At 37.3% G+C, this 18,007-nt stretch overlaps 2 protein-coding genes and 1 long non-coding RNA gene across 4 annotated transcripts; 1 reads left to right on the forward strand and 2 right to left on the reverse strand.

Moving 5' to 3' along the window:
* Positions 1-1,334: 1,334 nt before the first annotated feature.
* Positions 1,335-3,905, reverse strand: LOC133745059 (uncharacterized). Its single transcript, XM_062173054.1, has 7 exons — positions 3,873-3,905; positions 3,333-3,712; positions 3,127-3,169; positions 2,600-2,684; positions 2,389-2,462; positions 1,942-1,999; positions 1,335-1,784 (listed from the first exon to the last, which is right to left on the reverse strand). Exons 1-7 carry the CDS (start codon positions 3,903-3,905, stop codon positions 1,705-1,707), a joined length of 753 nt encoding a protein of 250 aa, XP_062029038.1. The 3' UTR covers positions 1,335-1,704.
* Positions 3,906-4,534: 629 nt separating this feature from the next.
* On the forward strand, positions 4,535-7,697 carry LOC133706623 (uncharacterized). 2 transcript variants are annotated; one of them, XR_009844636.1, is made up of 5 exons: positions 4,535-5,249; positions 5,353-5,448; positions 6,029-6,130; positions 7,270-7,374; positions 7,516-7,697. It is a non-coding gene; the product is annotated as an uncharacterized LOC133706623 (long non-coding RNA). The 2 variants fall into 2 exon arrangements; XR_009844637.1 differs by having other exon boundaries at positions 4,535-5,206.
* An 842-nt stretch (positions 7,698-8,539) lies between these two features.
* On the reverse strand, positions 8,540-10,065 carry LOC133746414 (transcription factor MYB106-like). Its single transcript, XM_062174601.1, has 3 exons — positions 9,822-10,065; positions 9,588-9,717; positions 8,540-9,416 (listed from the first exon to the last, which is right to left on the reverse strand). Exons 1-3 carry the CDS (start codon positions 9,958-9,960, stop codon positions 8,732-8,734), a joined length of 954 nt encoding a protein of 317 aa, XP_062030585.1. The 5' UTR covers positions 9,961-10,065; the 3' UTR covers positions 8,540-8,731.
* Positions 10,066-18,007: the final 7,942 nt, after the last annotated feature.

An 18,007-nucleotide genomic window follows, 5' to 3' on the forward strand; every position in this document is an offset into this window, starting at 1 on the left:
AGAAATAAATGCATGCATCAATATTCAAAATCAAACGTCCACTCACAATACTAGTTGGCGACCACGCAAACGAGTTTCTTCGTCAAGCGGTAGCTCGATATATCGTCATGTACACAAGTACACTTCCATAAACGACAATTCGAATAAATAATTACGAACCTAAACGAAACCCGAAAATCCCTATCTCCATTACTTCTCAAATTCAACCCAAATCACACCCACAACACCAATTCCTCAATTTACATATTCCACAACGAAAATGAGGGAAATCCGACGGCCGGAATTTCCCACAATTCAATCACAAAACTCCGAACTTCGGAAAATCACAAACAATTCCAAACTCTTCCAAAATTCACCAAACTTCACATACAAGCTCTACAACATTTCTACAATTTAATGGGCTAAAAACTGGAATTAAAACACTGTCCTACACGCCTCCACGCGCCACCAACAGTGGCAGCGCGTGGGCCCCACGTGCCGGCGGCCACCACCTCCGATGGCAACCCAATTTTGGCAGCACCACCTACTCAACAGACCCAACATTTTTCACAACTACAACAAGTTCCAATTTTACCTTGAAGGGCTCCAATTTGGCCGGTGAAATTTTTCCAGAAAAACCCAAGAACCCTAGAATTTGAAATCGTCGATTCGACCTCCACACTGCAAATCATGGCTCATGGATAGGGGCGAAATGATCCTTGACAAAAACCGAACCTTCGACGCCAGTCTTGTAGCCGGAGACGGCCAGAATCGCTGGAAATCGATGGAAATCCCGATCTGCTACAGTGACCGTCCTCTTCTTCTCGTTGCTGCACCCTCCACAGTCTAGCATCAATCACCAAACCACCATAAAAATGAAGAGAGGGAAGAGAGATTTCCAACGACATCTTATACGTCAAAATCCGTCGCCGGATGAAGGAGTTATGGCCGGAAGAAGGTGAAGAGGTCGGAGAGGATGACAGAATCGGGGAGAGAGAAGAGAGAGAGCTCGGTAAGTTTCCGAAAATGGAAACTTACCATAGTAACTCCGCTATTTATAAAAACTTATCATGAACAGTAACTTTAGTATTTTGGCCATAACTTTCACATACAAACTCCGAATTTTACGTACCACATATGCACGCGCTCGTTTTAACGTCCTCTACCACTTTCATGAAGAAAATTTTCTCAAATTTTGACCCGAACAAAAAAATTAACTTTTACGGCCACTAAAAGTATCGAAACAAAGTAAAAAGTGAAAGTAGTTGTCGTTTACCGTCCAAATGATTAGTAAACGAGTAAATTGAGATACGGGACGTTACAATGTCCCCTTCTAAAGATTTCAATAGGAAGAGTTTCTCCACCCAAGAAAATTCTATAATCAAGTTTACAATGCAGACTAGTATTGCAGCCCTTAATGCTGGCACCTGTTAACATGCTATGAACTTTAAGATGCACATTATGTTTACACTCAAACGTAAAAGTATATGATCAGAAGCCAAGATGTATTCTTAAAACCTGTCAGATACCCGCACACGATACAACAGATACATGATGCATACATAAGGAGCTGAACTTTTGAATGTTTTCAGTTCACATTCAAAAAGTCCAGGAGCTGCACTTAAAAATGAAAACACAAAGCTTTGTTCAATAAGAGCATGCAAAATTGATCATTGGAGTAGCAAGCCACATACCATTCCTGAAGAAAGGTTGTCCAGTTGGTTTTCAGTCAGCAAGATACGTTGCCAGCTGAATCACTTCAAGATCTACCTGAGCAGCATTTGCCACACCATCCAAGAAACCAGCTGAGATTGAGGTATCAGGAAAGAAGAGACAATCAATGTACATCTATCGATGTGTGTGTGTTTATATATACATAGAGAGAGAGAGTAGGTGTTTTTGAGAGACCATTTCAGATAAAGATAGGTAATCTTAAATCTGGTGCTTCAAAATGGAGCATACCAATTCTTTTCCAGGCATGAGAAAATTGATCACAGCTTTTGCTCCCAAATGACCACAACTGACTCAAATTACAAGAAGTTAAATTATATTATATATATATATATATATTATATTATATATATATATCTATATAATTTGGTTAAATAAGCAGTTAAATTCATTAGAAAATAGGACAACAGAGACATAATGCTTTATTTAAAAATCTAAGAATTCAATACTGAAACTGACAGGACATGGTATGCACATTCTGGTCATACGTGGACCTTAATTTTCTTTCAAAATATGTCAGTCTATTATGTAATACTTATTACTGTTTCAGGTATGGAAAGAGAAAACAGGAGAAAAAAGCTCTATCAAGTAAAACCTCTGATGCAAGGTGTGGGAAATGAAAAGAGAAAAGCATAATCTGGTTATACTCTCATTACATGCAGACTAAAGTGACCTTACCTGAATTAGCCAGGGCTTGTTGTCCTGAAACATGGTCTGGAAATCCTTAGAGGTAATGACCGGAAGGTTATGATCTTCAGAATGTAATACAAAGGGAAAATTGTATTTATTCATTAGCCTTGAAACGGTGAGAATTGTTTAACGAACAGGAAATCAAAAAAAAGTAAAAGTAAATACTAAAAACAGTATCAACATGAAATTCTTGACTAACCATAAGCAGCAGACTCTAGTAGAGGAAGGTCTATACATGAAAAGCTTTCTCCAGCATATTGCTTTTTGAGCTTCTCAATTACATCCTATCATCAGAAATAAAACAGTGAACACCTGGCAGATGCTTAGAGAAAAGAACATGGATAGCACTCCTAGCTAAACATGTCAGTGAAGTTTTAATGTCACCAAGGCTGGGAATGGAGGCAAAAACTCACTATTTGCTCCTCAAAGCCAAAAATGTCATAGTTTCAACTCATAAGCATATCGAATCTGCCAATCATGTCCAATACCATAGTTAGAGAAGAAGCCAAATACTACCTACGAACTACATTGTCACTAGAATTAGTGACACAACAGTAATCCTATTACTACTATTCTGAAATCGTAGATAAAATATAAATACACACATATGTAGAGGAATGTACCTAGAGATTTAATAGTACAAAACTGCCTAATACATGCTTCATCAATTTGGCATTCCATCTCATATCATTACAATTCATAAGGCAACACCAGGAATCAACTGACCTTTATAAATTCAAGAGAATCCGGAGCTTGCGCTTCTGAATTCCTGAAATAACAATTCATCGTAGCTATTTTAACAACTAAAATCACATTGATTGATTCATACATGAACACAGAAAAGGTTTTCAAACTTTGATATATACACAGCAGATTATCAAAACTACAGATTGTGACGACATGGCGTATGAAAGGAAGAGAGAAAAAGTTACCACGTTGAAGAAACGTTGTCGTAGGCCTCTTTCACTTCTTCAATGGAGCTCTGACTCCTCAGACCAAGAACTGCACAATTCAACGAATTAAGAGAGACAGAAATTGAGAGAGAACACGAGAGAGAGAGAGTTACCGGTGTAGTGAGAAGGAGGGAAGGATTTGGGAATAACAGAGATCGAGCTGGAAATACATGGCGACGATGAAGAGAATCATAGGCATGGAGTAGGCTCTGATCGTCGACGCCATTGACGACGAGCTCGTCGACGTCGCCTTCGCCGCCGGGGAAGCAGCAGGGATTGCCATGATGCTCAATCGCCGGCGAGCGAGTGAGAGAGAGAGAGAGAGGACGACCTTTTAAAGTGGGGAGCTGATCGATGGGCTTTTTCCAATGGGATGCGGACACGTGTCGGATAGTGGAGTTTGTATAGGAATGGTCAATCAGGTGGATTTAAAAAGAAGAGTCCGAGATTGGCTGTTTTTGGGCCAGACTTGTATTTAGGAGAAGAGTCCAGCCCATTTAACATGGGCTAATAGAATACAATGGACGGTTTTGGTCCATAATCTCTTTTCATAGTGAAATTCTTCAGCTCGACTGTTGCATGATAGGTGAGAGACTGCTCTATTTAGATGTATTTTTTTCTATTCGATTTGATTTCAGTTTATATGTGTTGTATTTTGGCTCAAACTTTCCTTAGGCTGTGAAGTATCTAGTAGCTTTATTTGTGGAGAAAAAGAACATCCAAGTTTGTTTACAATAGTCCAGTTTACTTTCTCCAAATCTACTTATATTATTTCATGCATTTTCATAGACAACTTGTCCTTTTGACTCGTGTATGCCACTTCAATGACTGTTTGATATTTGGAATAGGGCAATTATCAAAACTCGATTATCCATGGCCCAGTGTGTGTATTTTAGTGAAAATAATTTTTAGACACACTACAAAAAAAAATTGCAATGGCCACCACAGTTAGCGTTGGCGCTAAAATGCCGTCGTCGTTGGTCATAAATTTGCTACAGGAAACAAGGCGTCGCAAAATTAAAATTATTTTGCGACGGCAAAGGAGAGCCGTCGCATAAAAATGCTTCAATTGCGACGGCGTTAAAGATGCCGTAGCAAAGTTTTTCCTCATTCTTGTTTCGCTACCATTGCCGTAGCCTTTATTTACTTTTCAACTTACGTTTGCGGTTCCTAAGAGAAAACAAAGTCTAAGAGAGAGAGGAACAGACTGAGAGAGAGGAAGAACGCGCCCCACGCGCGCGACAGAGAGAGGAGAAAACAGTACAGTTCGTCAGTTCTCTCCCGACCGAACGCCGCCGGCGCTCCCGCTGCTGCGTTCCGGTCCGGGAGAGGATTTGGGTCTGGAATGGCAGCGTTTGTCGTTGGCGGAAGCGAGTTCCATGGATGGAGTTAGGAGGGTCAAGCTCGGGTCTGGCAGATCGTTTTCGATCTGTCTTCTCCGAATCGTGGCCGATGGCAGACGAGGGGTGGCGCTTGATTGCGGCTTGCCGGAAGCGATATCTGGTGTCTCTGCTGCATCGGAGATCTGTGCGGCTACTGGATGCTCGATCCCATGCCAGAGGTGAGGCTGGTGCGGACCTGGCTCCTTTTCGGATCTGGGTTCGGACGTGGATCGGGTTCTGGGGTGGCCTTCGTTGGGTTGAGGCGACGCGGCGGCGCAGGGATGTGGTGCGGCGGCGTAGTGGCCCAAGGAGGCGATCTGATGCCGGGGATTGCTGTTGGTGGTGCTGTCCTTATGGGTTTGGTGAAGCATGGTGGTCTGGGCCTGGGCGTTTTCCGCTGGTTTTACTGCTTTTGGGGTTCCTTTTCTTGTTTGGACGGTTGCGTTTGCGGTTCCTTTTCTTTCGCTATGAGTTTGACTCTCTCTTAGACTTTGTTTTCTTCTTTATCAAATATGTGAGCTAGTTTGTTTCTGTGAATTTTTGGGAAAAAGATTGGAGGCAATGTTGAGGTTCTGAGGTTCATTTTGCTGTATTTTGGTTGTTTCTTTTGGTTTCAGGACGATTCCTATTGATGATAATGCCCAAATTTGAAGGATTTACGTGTATATCAGCCTTAGAGAGGAGATCTGCTACTAAATATTACATTTTCCAATGTATGTACTAGGGAAAATCTCATCTTATAATTGCAAGTATGTACTTTCAGTCTATGTAGTAGAATTTGGTTTGTTTCTTTGGAGTAGATATGGCCACAATTGATGGATACTGTCAGAGTCTGGAGATGTTGTGCAAGTTTTTGAAACAATTGAACTCTTTAATTAATTACTTTTCCAGCCAAGTTTATAAGATGTAGAATTTGTAAAGTGAATAATTGTTAAGGGTTTCAAAGATGTCATTGTTATGTGTCTCTTCTAGAGATATATAACATCTACGCAATTGATGCCTGCATACTGTATTTGGACTTCTTGTGTCAAAGTTTTTCAAACAATTTTGGTCTTTTAATCAAGTTAACTACTTCTCTACCCTAGATGGTTTCCCAATGTGATGCATAACTTACTTAGAATTCGTAAAGTGAATTGGTGTTGAGGGTTCATAGATGTCATTGTAGATGCAGCTTCACTACTTATATGTTTAATCAAGGATTCTTTTTCACTCTTCTTATGACATACTGTCAATATAAATGATATTTTTGGTTTTATTTTTTTCATCACCATAACTCATTCTTTTGTATTTCAGAGGCCGAACCTATTACCAATCGCGTGATGGCCTCCATCCCGGAGCCTCTTTTTGGTGGACGCATTAACGTAGTACAGAGTTATGGTCCTGATACGCTAGCTGGTATGATTTTGAATGAAATTTGTACTTTACAGTCTTGGTTTCTTGCTTGTCGCCCGGGGGGAGGGGGAGTGGTGTTGGTGCTATCTTTTGTCTTGGAAAAATCTCATCTTATAATTGAAAATATGTACTTTCAGCCTATGTAGTAGAATTTGGTTTGTAGTAGATATGGCAACAATTGATGGATACTGTCAGAGTCTTGAGATATGTTTTTGTTAATCAATGCCTAATTCATCATCGAAATTCTGATGCTGATGGAACAGGAATGTTTCATGATTTTCTGGTAGAGTTTCATTTAGTCTTCAAGCTTTTCTAAACTATATCCTAGATTCCTAGATGAATTGATACTGATCAGGATGAAAAGATGAGCTAATTTGTTCTCTTGTCATCAAGCTTTGTTCCTAGTGTTGAATCTTTCTCTGTAGAAGCCAAGATTGAATACAGGGGTTTAGAAATTGTCCAATGTTACTGTGGATTATGGGGTTTAGAAATTGTCCAAAAATTTGAGGTTTTTCTGTAACTGGGTTTTGCTAATATGGGTTTAGTGTGACAGTTCTTATTGCAATTTACTTGCTTTTGTTTGGTTGTGAAGAAAGTTTTGAGAAGGCAATGGCTTGGTATTTTCAATTATGCTTCATGATTTGAGTAAGGAAACAAATTCTGGAAATGACAATTGTGGGGGTGGGACTGTGGGGAGGGTTATTGTGTGTAATATGCTAAATTTGAACTTTGATTTTGACGTGAGCAGTTTAAAGATTTGTTTTTATTAGATCATGCATTTTCAGAACTTGTCCAATTTGAATATACCCTTCAATTGGCGAATAGATAGAATGAACAAATCTTCAGTTCTTGATGAAATTTGGTCCTTTATGTTTGAATTGTGTTTATCAGAGCCCTTTAGTATAATCTTGGATAATGGGGTTACTGTGGATTATGCTAAATGTCCAATGTTAGAAATTGTAAATGGAATGGGGGTTGTTAGGATGAGATAACGTGGAAGGTGCAATCTGGAATGCTGATAACCTTAAGGTAAAAGCAAAGTTCTTGTGCTCTTGGTTATTTGTTTTGACTTTTATGGATTATTCATTTGTACTGATTGAAGAGCCGACTTCACTAATGCTTGTAATTGCTTGTCCTTGTAGGCTCTATGATGTACGACTTCTTTATGGGAATTTGGCTGCTGCTGTGACGAAAAAAAAGGGGTCAGAGGAGCCACTTGGACTTTTCTTTACACTCTTGCTGCTCAGGTAACGGAAATGGTTTATATATAATTTAGTATCCTATAAGTTGTGATATTTGAATTTTTTGTGTCATGTACATCTCCCATTAATTTTCTAGCTTTTTGTTTCTTTAATGATTGCTTGAAGATTTCTGATTTTCTGTTATAGGAGGCTTGCAACAACACTAGAGTAATTGGTATGTGAAGTAGATCGAGGAAGATCCCTGCAAAGTTTATCTTGAAGTAGAGGAAAATAACTAACTTGTAAAGCTTAATCTTGTAAATTTTGGTAGAAGCTCCATTCCTTTTGTAACATTCATGAGGAAAATTAAAATGTAATATTTCTTTTTATATAAGCTTCATTCCTTTTGTATAGTTTTTATTCAAAAAAAAAAAAAAAAAATGGCATGCATATTTGCATGTCAATTTTTTTTTTTATTCATAAAAATTATTTTTGCGACGGCATTTTTGCCGTAGCAAATGACTTTTGGCGACGGCAAAAAACTTCAGTAGCGGTTGGTGGCGTCGCCATTGGTATTTGCGACGGCATTTTTCAGTCGCAAAATTCTTGCGACGGCAATCGTTTTGCCGTCGCTAATAGTCTTGCGACGGCGAATTGCCGTGGCAAATACCATTGGCGATGCCACCAACGGCGTCGGAAGAATTGCCGTAGCAGAGCCGTCGCCAATGCTCTTTTGCGATGGCAAAAGAGGTTTTTGCGACGGCATTGCGCCGTGGCCGTTGCAATTTTTTTTTGTAGTGACAGGAACAAAATAGGCCTTGTACGGATTCACACTTCTTAGCTTAATTACTAATCGATGTTAAAAATTGAGAATTGACACCCTTTATGACTCAAAGCCTAATTGACATTATCCTTGTTAATTAGATCACGATCCAATCCATTGAAGATGAATAACATCCTTGTTAATTTTCATTGAAGATCACGATCCAATCCATATTTTCTAGGCTGTGAAAATTAAGATGAATAACAAGTTAAAGGTAAAGACCCGGCGAGCTCAGATAGATAGATCGACCATCTAATTAGTAATTTTTTAATACGTAGTATAACACTAGTAGTGAATATAAAGAACAATTTAGCGCATATGTAGTAGCCTCATTACGAACTAAGGCTTGTCTCTAATTTTTTCTCAAATAAAAAAAGAAAAGTAGTAATTTTTCTAAATTATCTCCGCATAAATGTTGCTGATGAACTCAAATAAGAGACATAAAAGTTAATCAGAAGCGAGAAAATAAATCCACGTAAATTGAAAAACGGTTCATAGTACTTCATCTACTACATTTAGTCCTCTATTAGGATTTAGGAGGTACCATGTTTTAGGCGGGTGCATGTAGACGACATATCATTGTTATTATTTCAAAGGTACTTAATTTGTTCCCTGCTCCTTCATCATTACTGTTGCACAATGTTCCAAACTCCAAGCATCCCCAACTTCAAATCCAGTGCTGTTATGATTGTGCTGGAGTAGTGATGCCTCCAATAAATCATCATATTCATTATTAGTACCAGACTCCCCCAAAACTTCGTCCAAAACTTGATCAAAACCCAGAACTGATGTACTGGTTCTTGGAGCCTCAAACTGATCACAATTAGTAAGTACGCCTTCAACATCAACTTTACCAAATGAACCAACCTCCTGCCCAACGTGGGTGGAAGTACTACCAATACCACCACCTTGGCCACCACTGTCTGCAGCTAATATTGACTTCAACAGTAGCAGGATTTCCCGTGCTCTTTCGTTCATGTCAAGCCATTGTGGTACAGGCACGGATCCAGATCTAGGAGGTTGGTCGTGACTGATGAGTAGTTTTGACTGTCTGGAAAATCTACCTTCTGCTTGAAGCCGAGCAGTTTCCCACTGAGCCATGTGGCTGAGGTTTGAGAGGTTCTTCGGGTCGTCGCCATTGGCAGAGGCATGGATCGCGGTCTTGGGCTTGTGGGTTACAGGATCAAACCCTCTCTTGGCTAACCTCTTCTTTAGATGTGTGTTCCAGTAGTTCTTTATCTCATTGTCTGTTCTCCTTGGTAAGTTAGCAGCTATGGCCGACCACCTACATTTAAACATGCTTATCTCCATTAGCGGCTGTTAGCATGGTAATGAAACACATGCACAACGTTTTAAACAACTTCACCAAAGCATCAACCAAAGTCGACCAATCAATCGATTCTTTTGAATCGAGTAATGAATTAATTAATTAAGATTCAATTTAGCAAAAAATTACCTGTTGCCCAAAAGTGCATGAAGTAGAATGATGGTCTGGTCTTCCTGCAAACTGAAATTTCCTCTCTTAATATCAGGGTTTAGGTAGTTTCTCCATCTTAGCCTGCAGCTCTTCCCACATCTTTGGAGACCTGTATATAATACATAGGAAAACAGAGGTTAACGAAACCTATCTACAAATGGTAGCTACATATGAAATAAGATGAGACTACAAAGAGAGAGGTTAAGTATTTACCAGCTTTCTCTGGCAAGGAACGCCAGCTTCCATGGCCATGTTGTTGAACGAAAGCAAAGAGCTTCTTGTCCTCCTGAGGAGTCCATGGACCTCTCCTTATTCCAGGAGATGCAACAGGACTGTTAGATTGCTTTCCCATAACGTTGATGATGATGATACGAAAAGGGAAAGCAGTAACGAGATGGTACGTAGCCAGGCCAGTACCCTTTCCTTTTCTGTCCCTTTCTGTCAGATTTGATTGATTGTTTGAATATGACCAAGAATGGGCAGATTTCAACCACTATATCCGCTATATATAAAGAAAAACTATGCATTTGTGAAATTGGCATTGATGTTTACAAGATAGTTAGTGTGAATCACCCGACACTCCCATGTTCCCATTAATTTGAAAATCCAAATTTAATTTCTTGCTTGATAATTAGTTGTTTGCTTTTACTTTAGTTTGCATTTAATTTAGTTAATTCCCAATTCAAAACTCTCAAACAAAATTCTACCTTCCATTGTGGATAACTCATTTGGGCTACAAGTTAGTGGCTTTGATTAGGCTTAGTGTGAGCTAAGCCGAGCATTGCCGAGGCTTGGTGCCTTGTGAATATTATTTTATTTTATTTTATTTTTATTTTTCATTGTATGCTTTTAAGTTATTCTAGCGCCAATTACCCCTTTCTTTTCCTGTTTGAATAGTAGATATGACATGAAAATTGTTGTTCCTAGCTGGACGTGATGTGGGGCTACTAATCACGTGACCTCAGATTTTCAGAATCTACAAAATGTGACCTCATAGGATGAGGCGATGCAGCTCAATTTGGTACAACCTTGTCGAATACAGTTGAAGATCAGGAGAAGATCCTCTGAGCTACCTAAGTTTTCAAGAAGATGAAGACACATGGCCAAAGTCACATCTGGGCAAGAGATTGATTCCCTCATCCACATCGTAGTAGCCTAGTAGGGCATTCAAATCTTAACAGAGTCTGCCAGAAATCTCCTCGGAGACTCACTACGGGCTACCACCTCCACCCTATCACTGTTGCACTCTCGATCAGATCAGAACAGAAAACCAGAGGTTTCCATTAATCATATTACCCACGCTTTGATCTCCAATTCTTGAAGTGCTGGTTTGCTCAATTTTTGTTTTTTCCTGTGATAATTGGAAAGACAAAAATGTCTCTCACGTACAAACTAAGTTAACGGAAAAATTGGATGGAAAATTTAAAAGTTGATAGGGTGTAAACCGGCAACAATTAGAAAAGTGAGAATGTAAATAACCAAAATTGAAATATTATGGGGTAAATCGACAACCACATGAAAAGTTAATTAGGGAGTAATTTGGCTATTTCCATAATACCCATTCAAATTTTTGTCCTTCTCCATTCTTTCTCATCGTCTTCTACACTCTTGACAGCTCCATGTCTCTAACTCTTATTTATCATATCAAATATATATCTAGTACTAACAATTCAATCCCAACCTCCTCACCACACCACAAAAGTTAAGATCCATGCCAGACGAAATGGGTGTTGCTAAAATCCAATAAACACGACGACTTTCTTAACTGGGTCAAGCACAAACACTGAAAAGAAATTGAATTCACAACCGGGTGTTCTTACTTGGCTGCGAAATTGATATGGGTCTCGCTCAAAAAGTTGGGGGAGGGTTCAAAAATTCAAGCGATGATGATGAAGAAGAAGAAGTCGATCTGGGTTTTAATTAAATTAATAACGAAGATGAAATAAGGGCTAAATACTGTTTAGTACCCTGTGGTTTGAGTCCAACATCGATTCAGTCCCTCGACTTTCAATTTCATCAAAAACACCCCTACATTATCAAAATCTCATCTAATAGGTCATTCCGTCAACAATCCGTCAATTAAAGCCGTTAACTCGCTGACGAGGCATGTCATGTCAGATCATGTGGGCCCCACCTGTCAGGCAAAATTCTAAAATTGCCCCTGCCTTCTCCTAGCCCCAGAAGAACTCGGCTTCTTCTCTCTGTATGTGCTTTCAACTTTTCCCATATCTCAGCCTTACTAAATCAACTAAAACTAACATCTCTCTACACAATTTAAGCACATTTTATCAAACACACACCATACTTGCTTAACCATCATACACCACACAATTTGCAGTTGAAGATCAGTGCAGACGTACTGTACGTGTCCATTACACTCTTTGTGATTCTTTATTTGTGGATTTTATTTTGTTGCAAGTTTTACATTTAGGAAACAGTGACTGTCATTGTCTACAAAGTAGTTTGTAATCGATCGGTATACTTATAACGTCGTTCTAAACTCATGCTGGAGTAGCCGATAAATTTTAATTATTCTCTTTGACAATTAAAATTTAATTGTTATACACTAATATATATATATACACACACACAGAGAAAAATTCTATAGTATTGTGATATTTTATACATTCACTTAAACAAATTTGGTTCAAGTCTGTGTCATAGCCACAATCATCTATATACACGAATGACAATCTACACCTACAAACTAATATTGTGTTTTTGACATTTCTATATAAAGTTGGAAAACGCGTGAAATTAACATTTTGTAAGCTTCATTAACCATTTCTTAAAGTATTGACAAGGTTAAATCACTATTATAGATTAAAAAAAAATATTTGAAAAGTTATTCAGTGCATTTATGTATGTCATAAATAAATCTTACATATATGACCATAAAATTAAAATTTTTGTTTTGTGCATTAATCTTAGTTATGTTAGAGATAGTTAAGGTAGTTAAGCGAGTAGTGCTACATATCACAAATTTTTTTACCAAATATGAATACAAAATGATGTGGCGGATGCCACATCAACACTCTTTTTTACAAATCTTAGTGACATGGATTCCTAAAAATAATTAAGAAATACAATTATTTTCTTATAAATATTTAAAAAAACAGAAATCCCTAATTCACCGCCCTCTTTGAGTTTCTTCTAAAACCTTATTTGTAAGTTCTTTAATTATCGCTTGAAACACAGGTATCTGACAAGATTAAAATCTCAAAATCCTTCTAGTATCAAATTCAGAAACAATGTTCCTCCAATTTGGTTGCGAGAGAGTATATCTAAATCAAGAGGAATTTGACCCCAAAATCACTTTGGAACTCGGAAGAATACCATAAATTCCAGCATCATAGATATAATTCTTTGAAGCCATGCAGCCCCATCTTGCAAGATTCTAAACTTATCTTTCGCAATTGAAAGGGTGGAACCCATCTAGGATCAAAGTTCATAATAAATGAGTCGCAGTAGCAAATGAATTATTGATGTATGGAATTAATCAGGATACATATCACAGCAGCAATTGATCGGAGCAGCAATGGAATGCTTCTTTATGGAAAAGTTCATTTATTTATCTTGAATTTATTTTCTATTTATCACTTTAGTTTTATTTTATTAGAAAAGATAAACAAATAATGAATCCACTAAGGCAAAAACTCCATGTAATCAATGATTTGGCACATGCCACATCATTTGGTAATGAGTTTGGTATAATTTTTTGGGATATCAAGCATTTTCCTTCGATCTATGATCTCGTTATAGGTTTGTGAATGATAAAATTGTAACTTTAATTCAGTGATATGTGGATAGTATAACTTTATTGCCAATAATGTTGATTTAATTAGATATAATAAATGTACAATAACATCATAATACCCTAAACAACGCTCTAAAATTCAGTTTCACCTTCTATTTCACCTTGGGATTTGGAAAAATGATATACGTAGTTACGTACACGAGACCCCATTCCCTATCCATAATAATGCAGGTTAGGATTTGAACTTTTTCATGTTCTTTCAGGGAGTGTATTCCATGCACCTATGTGCAACTACACTGACCATGTGATAGTCACGTGGCTGTTAAAAAGTGGGGTTCTGTTAGTCCTGAAGGGGTTAGTGATGACAAGACAAAAAAAGTAAAACCAAGTAAAAAATAAATTTAACCATGACCTCTTGCCCCATGGGCGGACCCACCTCATGCCCAAATGAAGGCTATTGCCGTCACTTTTAATTAATATACTTACAAATATATGCTATGAAAAAATTTAATAAAAATGAAGGGCATCCCAACATTAATTAATTATATATTTCTTAAATTTTATTGTACTTGTCTGGTGCAACACATAATTATTATTAGATAACTCTGCTTTAATTTGTTCTATATTTATTCACATACATATATTTTAGTTTGGTGTTTTGACTGTTTTCACATCTCTCATTGACCAAAAACCTTGCCCCTACAAAATTAAAATTCTAGGTCCGTCACTGCTCACCGCCCTCGAATACGAATAAGATCAGCTCTGATCACAACCTCTCACCCCCCTCACACATGCATATGACCATCAGTGCATGGTCATTAGTGTTACCAAGTCAGACGTTAGTCAAACTCCAAAATAGATTTTTTACTTCCAAAAGAATGACTACTGTCTCTCCTCCTCCAAATTTCAATATGTTGAAACTCGCTCCTGTCACTTCACCCAAACTGACATCCGACTTCAAACCCGACCTGTCCGTTATAGAAACTGCGACCTGACTCCGGACTTGAGTCGCCTGATCTCTGGATTCAGTCCAGCCCATCACTTTCACCTCCAAGTCATGCTTCATTGTATAGATTCCATGGTGAGATTTGAGAGCTACATACGAGGGCCGTGGAGGATGTAGGAGTGCTAGGAAGTTTTTCTGGTTTAATCGGATATGGTTTTTCCGACTTCTAATTATGATACCAGTCGATGGATTATGGCAATAATTATAATTCAATGAATTAAATTTATATCAACCCTAAGCGTTGACGTAGTGGTGAGGGCACACGGTTGTTATGAAGCCAGTTACAACCACATACTTATTTTGGTTTAACTGTTTTTTTTTTTTTAAAAGGATTTTGTAAAAAGATTATAGTAAACTACACATTACTTTTCTTTTTTTGGATCAAAACTACACATTACTTAACATTATAATTTTGTTAATAATAAAAAAAACGCATGCATATTAATTTTAATAGTGGAGATGGATTCTTTAGAAAAAAAAATCATGAAAACTCATCTTTTCCATAATATATTCATAGGAGAAACAAAACTGCAATGAATTAATTTTTCGGATGAAATCACAAAGAAAAAAGTAGGTATATATTTTTTCATATTTTGCGTAATCTAGAAAAAAAAAATTGAATCGATAAATTTGACACAACCCATGTATTTACCTTTTCTTTAAATTTTTAATTTTCAATTTTATTTTTTCAATTAATGCGAAATTGAAAATCATTAAATTTGACTTTCTTGTTTCAAATTCATTCAATTTGGTCAACTAAAATCACCTTTATAACCATATATTTTTTTAATTAAATTTTTCAATGAGCAACCCCATCAATCAATACATAAGAAATTAGAGAAATCGACCGTTAGATGAAAATATTGGAATATTATATGCATGTTACAAAAAATTTAGCCAATTTTGTCATAGTTTCGATTTTGATCCACGTAGTCAACCCGAAATGACATATATAACCTCTTGATTGATTGATGACATAATGACTACGAACTATGCCAAATTTTTCACACGATGTATATAACTACTCCATGGATACTTGTGAATGGTTGAAAATAAATTTTTCAATTCCGATTTTGCGGCAATAAGAAATACCAATGTGTTTACTAATTTTGTATAACTTGTATATTGCATATGAAGTTAAGTAGACTTTTCCAAAGCGATAGCAATGTGGAAAATGAATTTAGAGAAACTGACCGTTAGATGGGAAGATTATAATTTTTCATGGTTATTGTAAAAATTCAGCCAATATTGTATTCGTTTCGACTTCAATCTACTTGGTCAACTATAGTTACTTTCATAACCCTATAATTATATATCAAACTCCTCAAAAGGCAATCCCATCGAGACGTACGATATAGGGGAAACCGACAATTTGATAAGAGGATTATAATATTTTATGCATGTTGTAAAACATTCAGTCAATTTCGTTGTATTTTTAATTTCGATCTACTTGGTCAATCAAAATAAAAATAACAACTTATTGAAACGTATAAAATTGAAAATAACAATTAACATGCATCTTTTATTCTTTATCAATTTCATATAAGCAACGTAGGTTATAAAAATTATTCCCACAATCCCACCAAGTTTTGTTTAAGTAGTAGTTTATCAAAGCAAAAACTTAAAAACATTAAATTAAAAAAAAAAAAAATCAGAAACTCTAGGTAGCTTGATCCCACGTAGTAACGATGGCAGTAGTATGCCTTAGCCACTCTCCCATGCTTGATTAGCTGGGGCAATAAGATATCACCCACTCTTATATAAAAACCATGGAAATGCCGTAATTAAAAAAAAAAAAAAAATGAAAATTCAGTCGGAGGTTTCAGATCTTCTCCGTCACCGACTGTATCAATCCATCAGACAATATCAGACCCAATTAGGCTATCAGTAGCAGTCTAGCAGACCCAATTACAATTGCTAGCCATCACCGTCACTAGATCCCAAACCTAGCCCTGTTTCAACTCAAAACCCGACCCATACCCTCTCGCCTCTCTTACCCGACTAGTTCACCGTCGACGACGAGACCCTAGCTCAGAACCCCTCGTCACCGGATTCGTATCGACCCCTTGTTATTTGAGGACCCGATGATCAATAGTCTTCATGCCCAGGAATTCCTCCTCGATCCGGCACGATCCCGACGAGGTCTCCCGACGGCGCTGCCTGCTGAGCCTAAATCCCTCGTGTTGGTTTAATTCCAGTTCTTACTCTGGTTTACCTTTTTAATAAATTTTACTTCCTTGACTAGTTTATTTTTTTGGGTTCAATCTCTTCAAAATAGACGTTGACTGTTAATGAAAAGTTAGCGTATACGGATGGTTTAGATTACATAGATGACGGACCCCACATTTTAATGGCTGAGATTGTTTCTTAGTATTATAATATTCGTCAGTGTAAGTGCACTGTCGGTGCATACAATCCTCTTCCGTTCTTTCATTAGTTACTTTTACTCATTTCGATAGCCAATAAAAAACTGTTCAGGTTCACCACACAACCAGTCAAACCCTAGCTAGCATACGTGAACTAACTATTTTGTGGTCTTCAGACTTGCAAAGTTACCCCAAACTCGTGTTAAAATATCATTGCCCTCCTATCAACTCAATTAAAAATAAGCTGCATGCTAATTTGCTATGCAATAATTTCAAGCGCAGAAGGATTTCAATGCGACTTCACCGACTGGATCAGTTAAATGTAAGTTGGTAATCTCAGGTCTCATCTCAACACGACTTTAATGATTTTATGGCCAGTAGTTGGTAGTCCATCCTCTGGTTCCTGAATTTCGCTATTACTACGTACTCACTCACTCACAACTTCAATTAATTGGTATGTATTAATTATCCCCATCATTACCCAGAAATTTAAATTAACAAACTTGTTTCTGATTTATTCAAAACATGTCTATATACGATGCAATGCAATGCAGCTATTGGTAGAGAAACCCTAAAGATAATGAAAACAGAAAATTATTCCTAATATTTTAAATCCCTTATTATCCGACCGCCCGCCCTGTGTCAAAACCAGAAAAATTCTCCCCAGTCTTCCTGTGAAAGTAGCTTATATTTACCTTTATTTGATTGGTAAATTAGTACAGTACTTTCATGATACTAGCTTCTGTAGGAAATTGCCGAGGACATAAAAATATATGCTTATATGAACATTTAGTCAGTGAGATTGATGCAGACATAGTAACTCATCGTTTAATTAGCTTGGTTGATTTCGATCAACAGAGTAATTTTGCTTGATCAAAACAAATAAATTTATCGATTAAAGTTTGTGTCCTTTTTCTCATACCCAAAAAAAAAAAAAAAGTTTGTCCTTTTTCCTGTTTAGGTTAATTTGCTTGGGGAGCGCGCTATGTGGCCGTTGAGGAATCCTGCTGTTCCATTAGTGGATTTATGGCAAACAACTATAACAGTACGAAAAAATATGCAAGAATATTAATTTGCCCTAAGCTATATAGTACATGCTGCATGTGTTCCCGCGCGTTCTTTATTGGAAAGGACGATAGACCTTACTCCGAAAGTAACTGTTCGGTCTTCTTTCTGCAGTACTATTTGAAAAAGCCAGCGCAAGTTCTACATCCTTTATTTACAGTTTCCCTTTTCATTTTTACAACTCTCTTTAAATCAGGGACCAGGA

The sequence above is a fragment of the Rosa rugosa genome, chromosome 4, assembly GCF_958449725.1.
Source record: "Rosa rugosa chromosome 4, drRosRugo1.1, whole genome shotgun sequence".
In the NCBI taxonomy this organism is placed as follows: Eukaryota; Viridiplantae; Streptophyta; class Magnoliopsida; order Rosales; family Rosaceae; genus Rosa; species Rosa rugosa.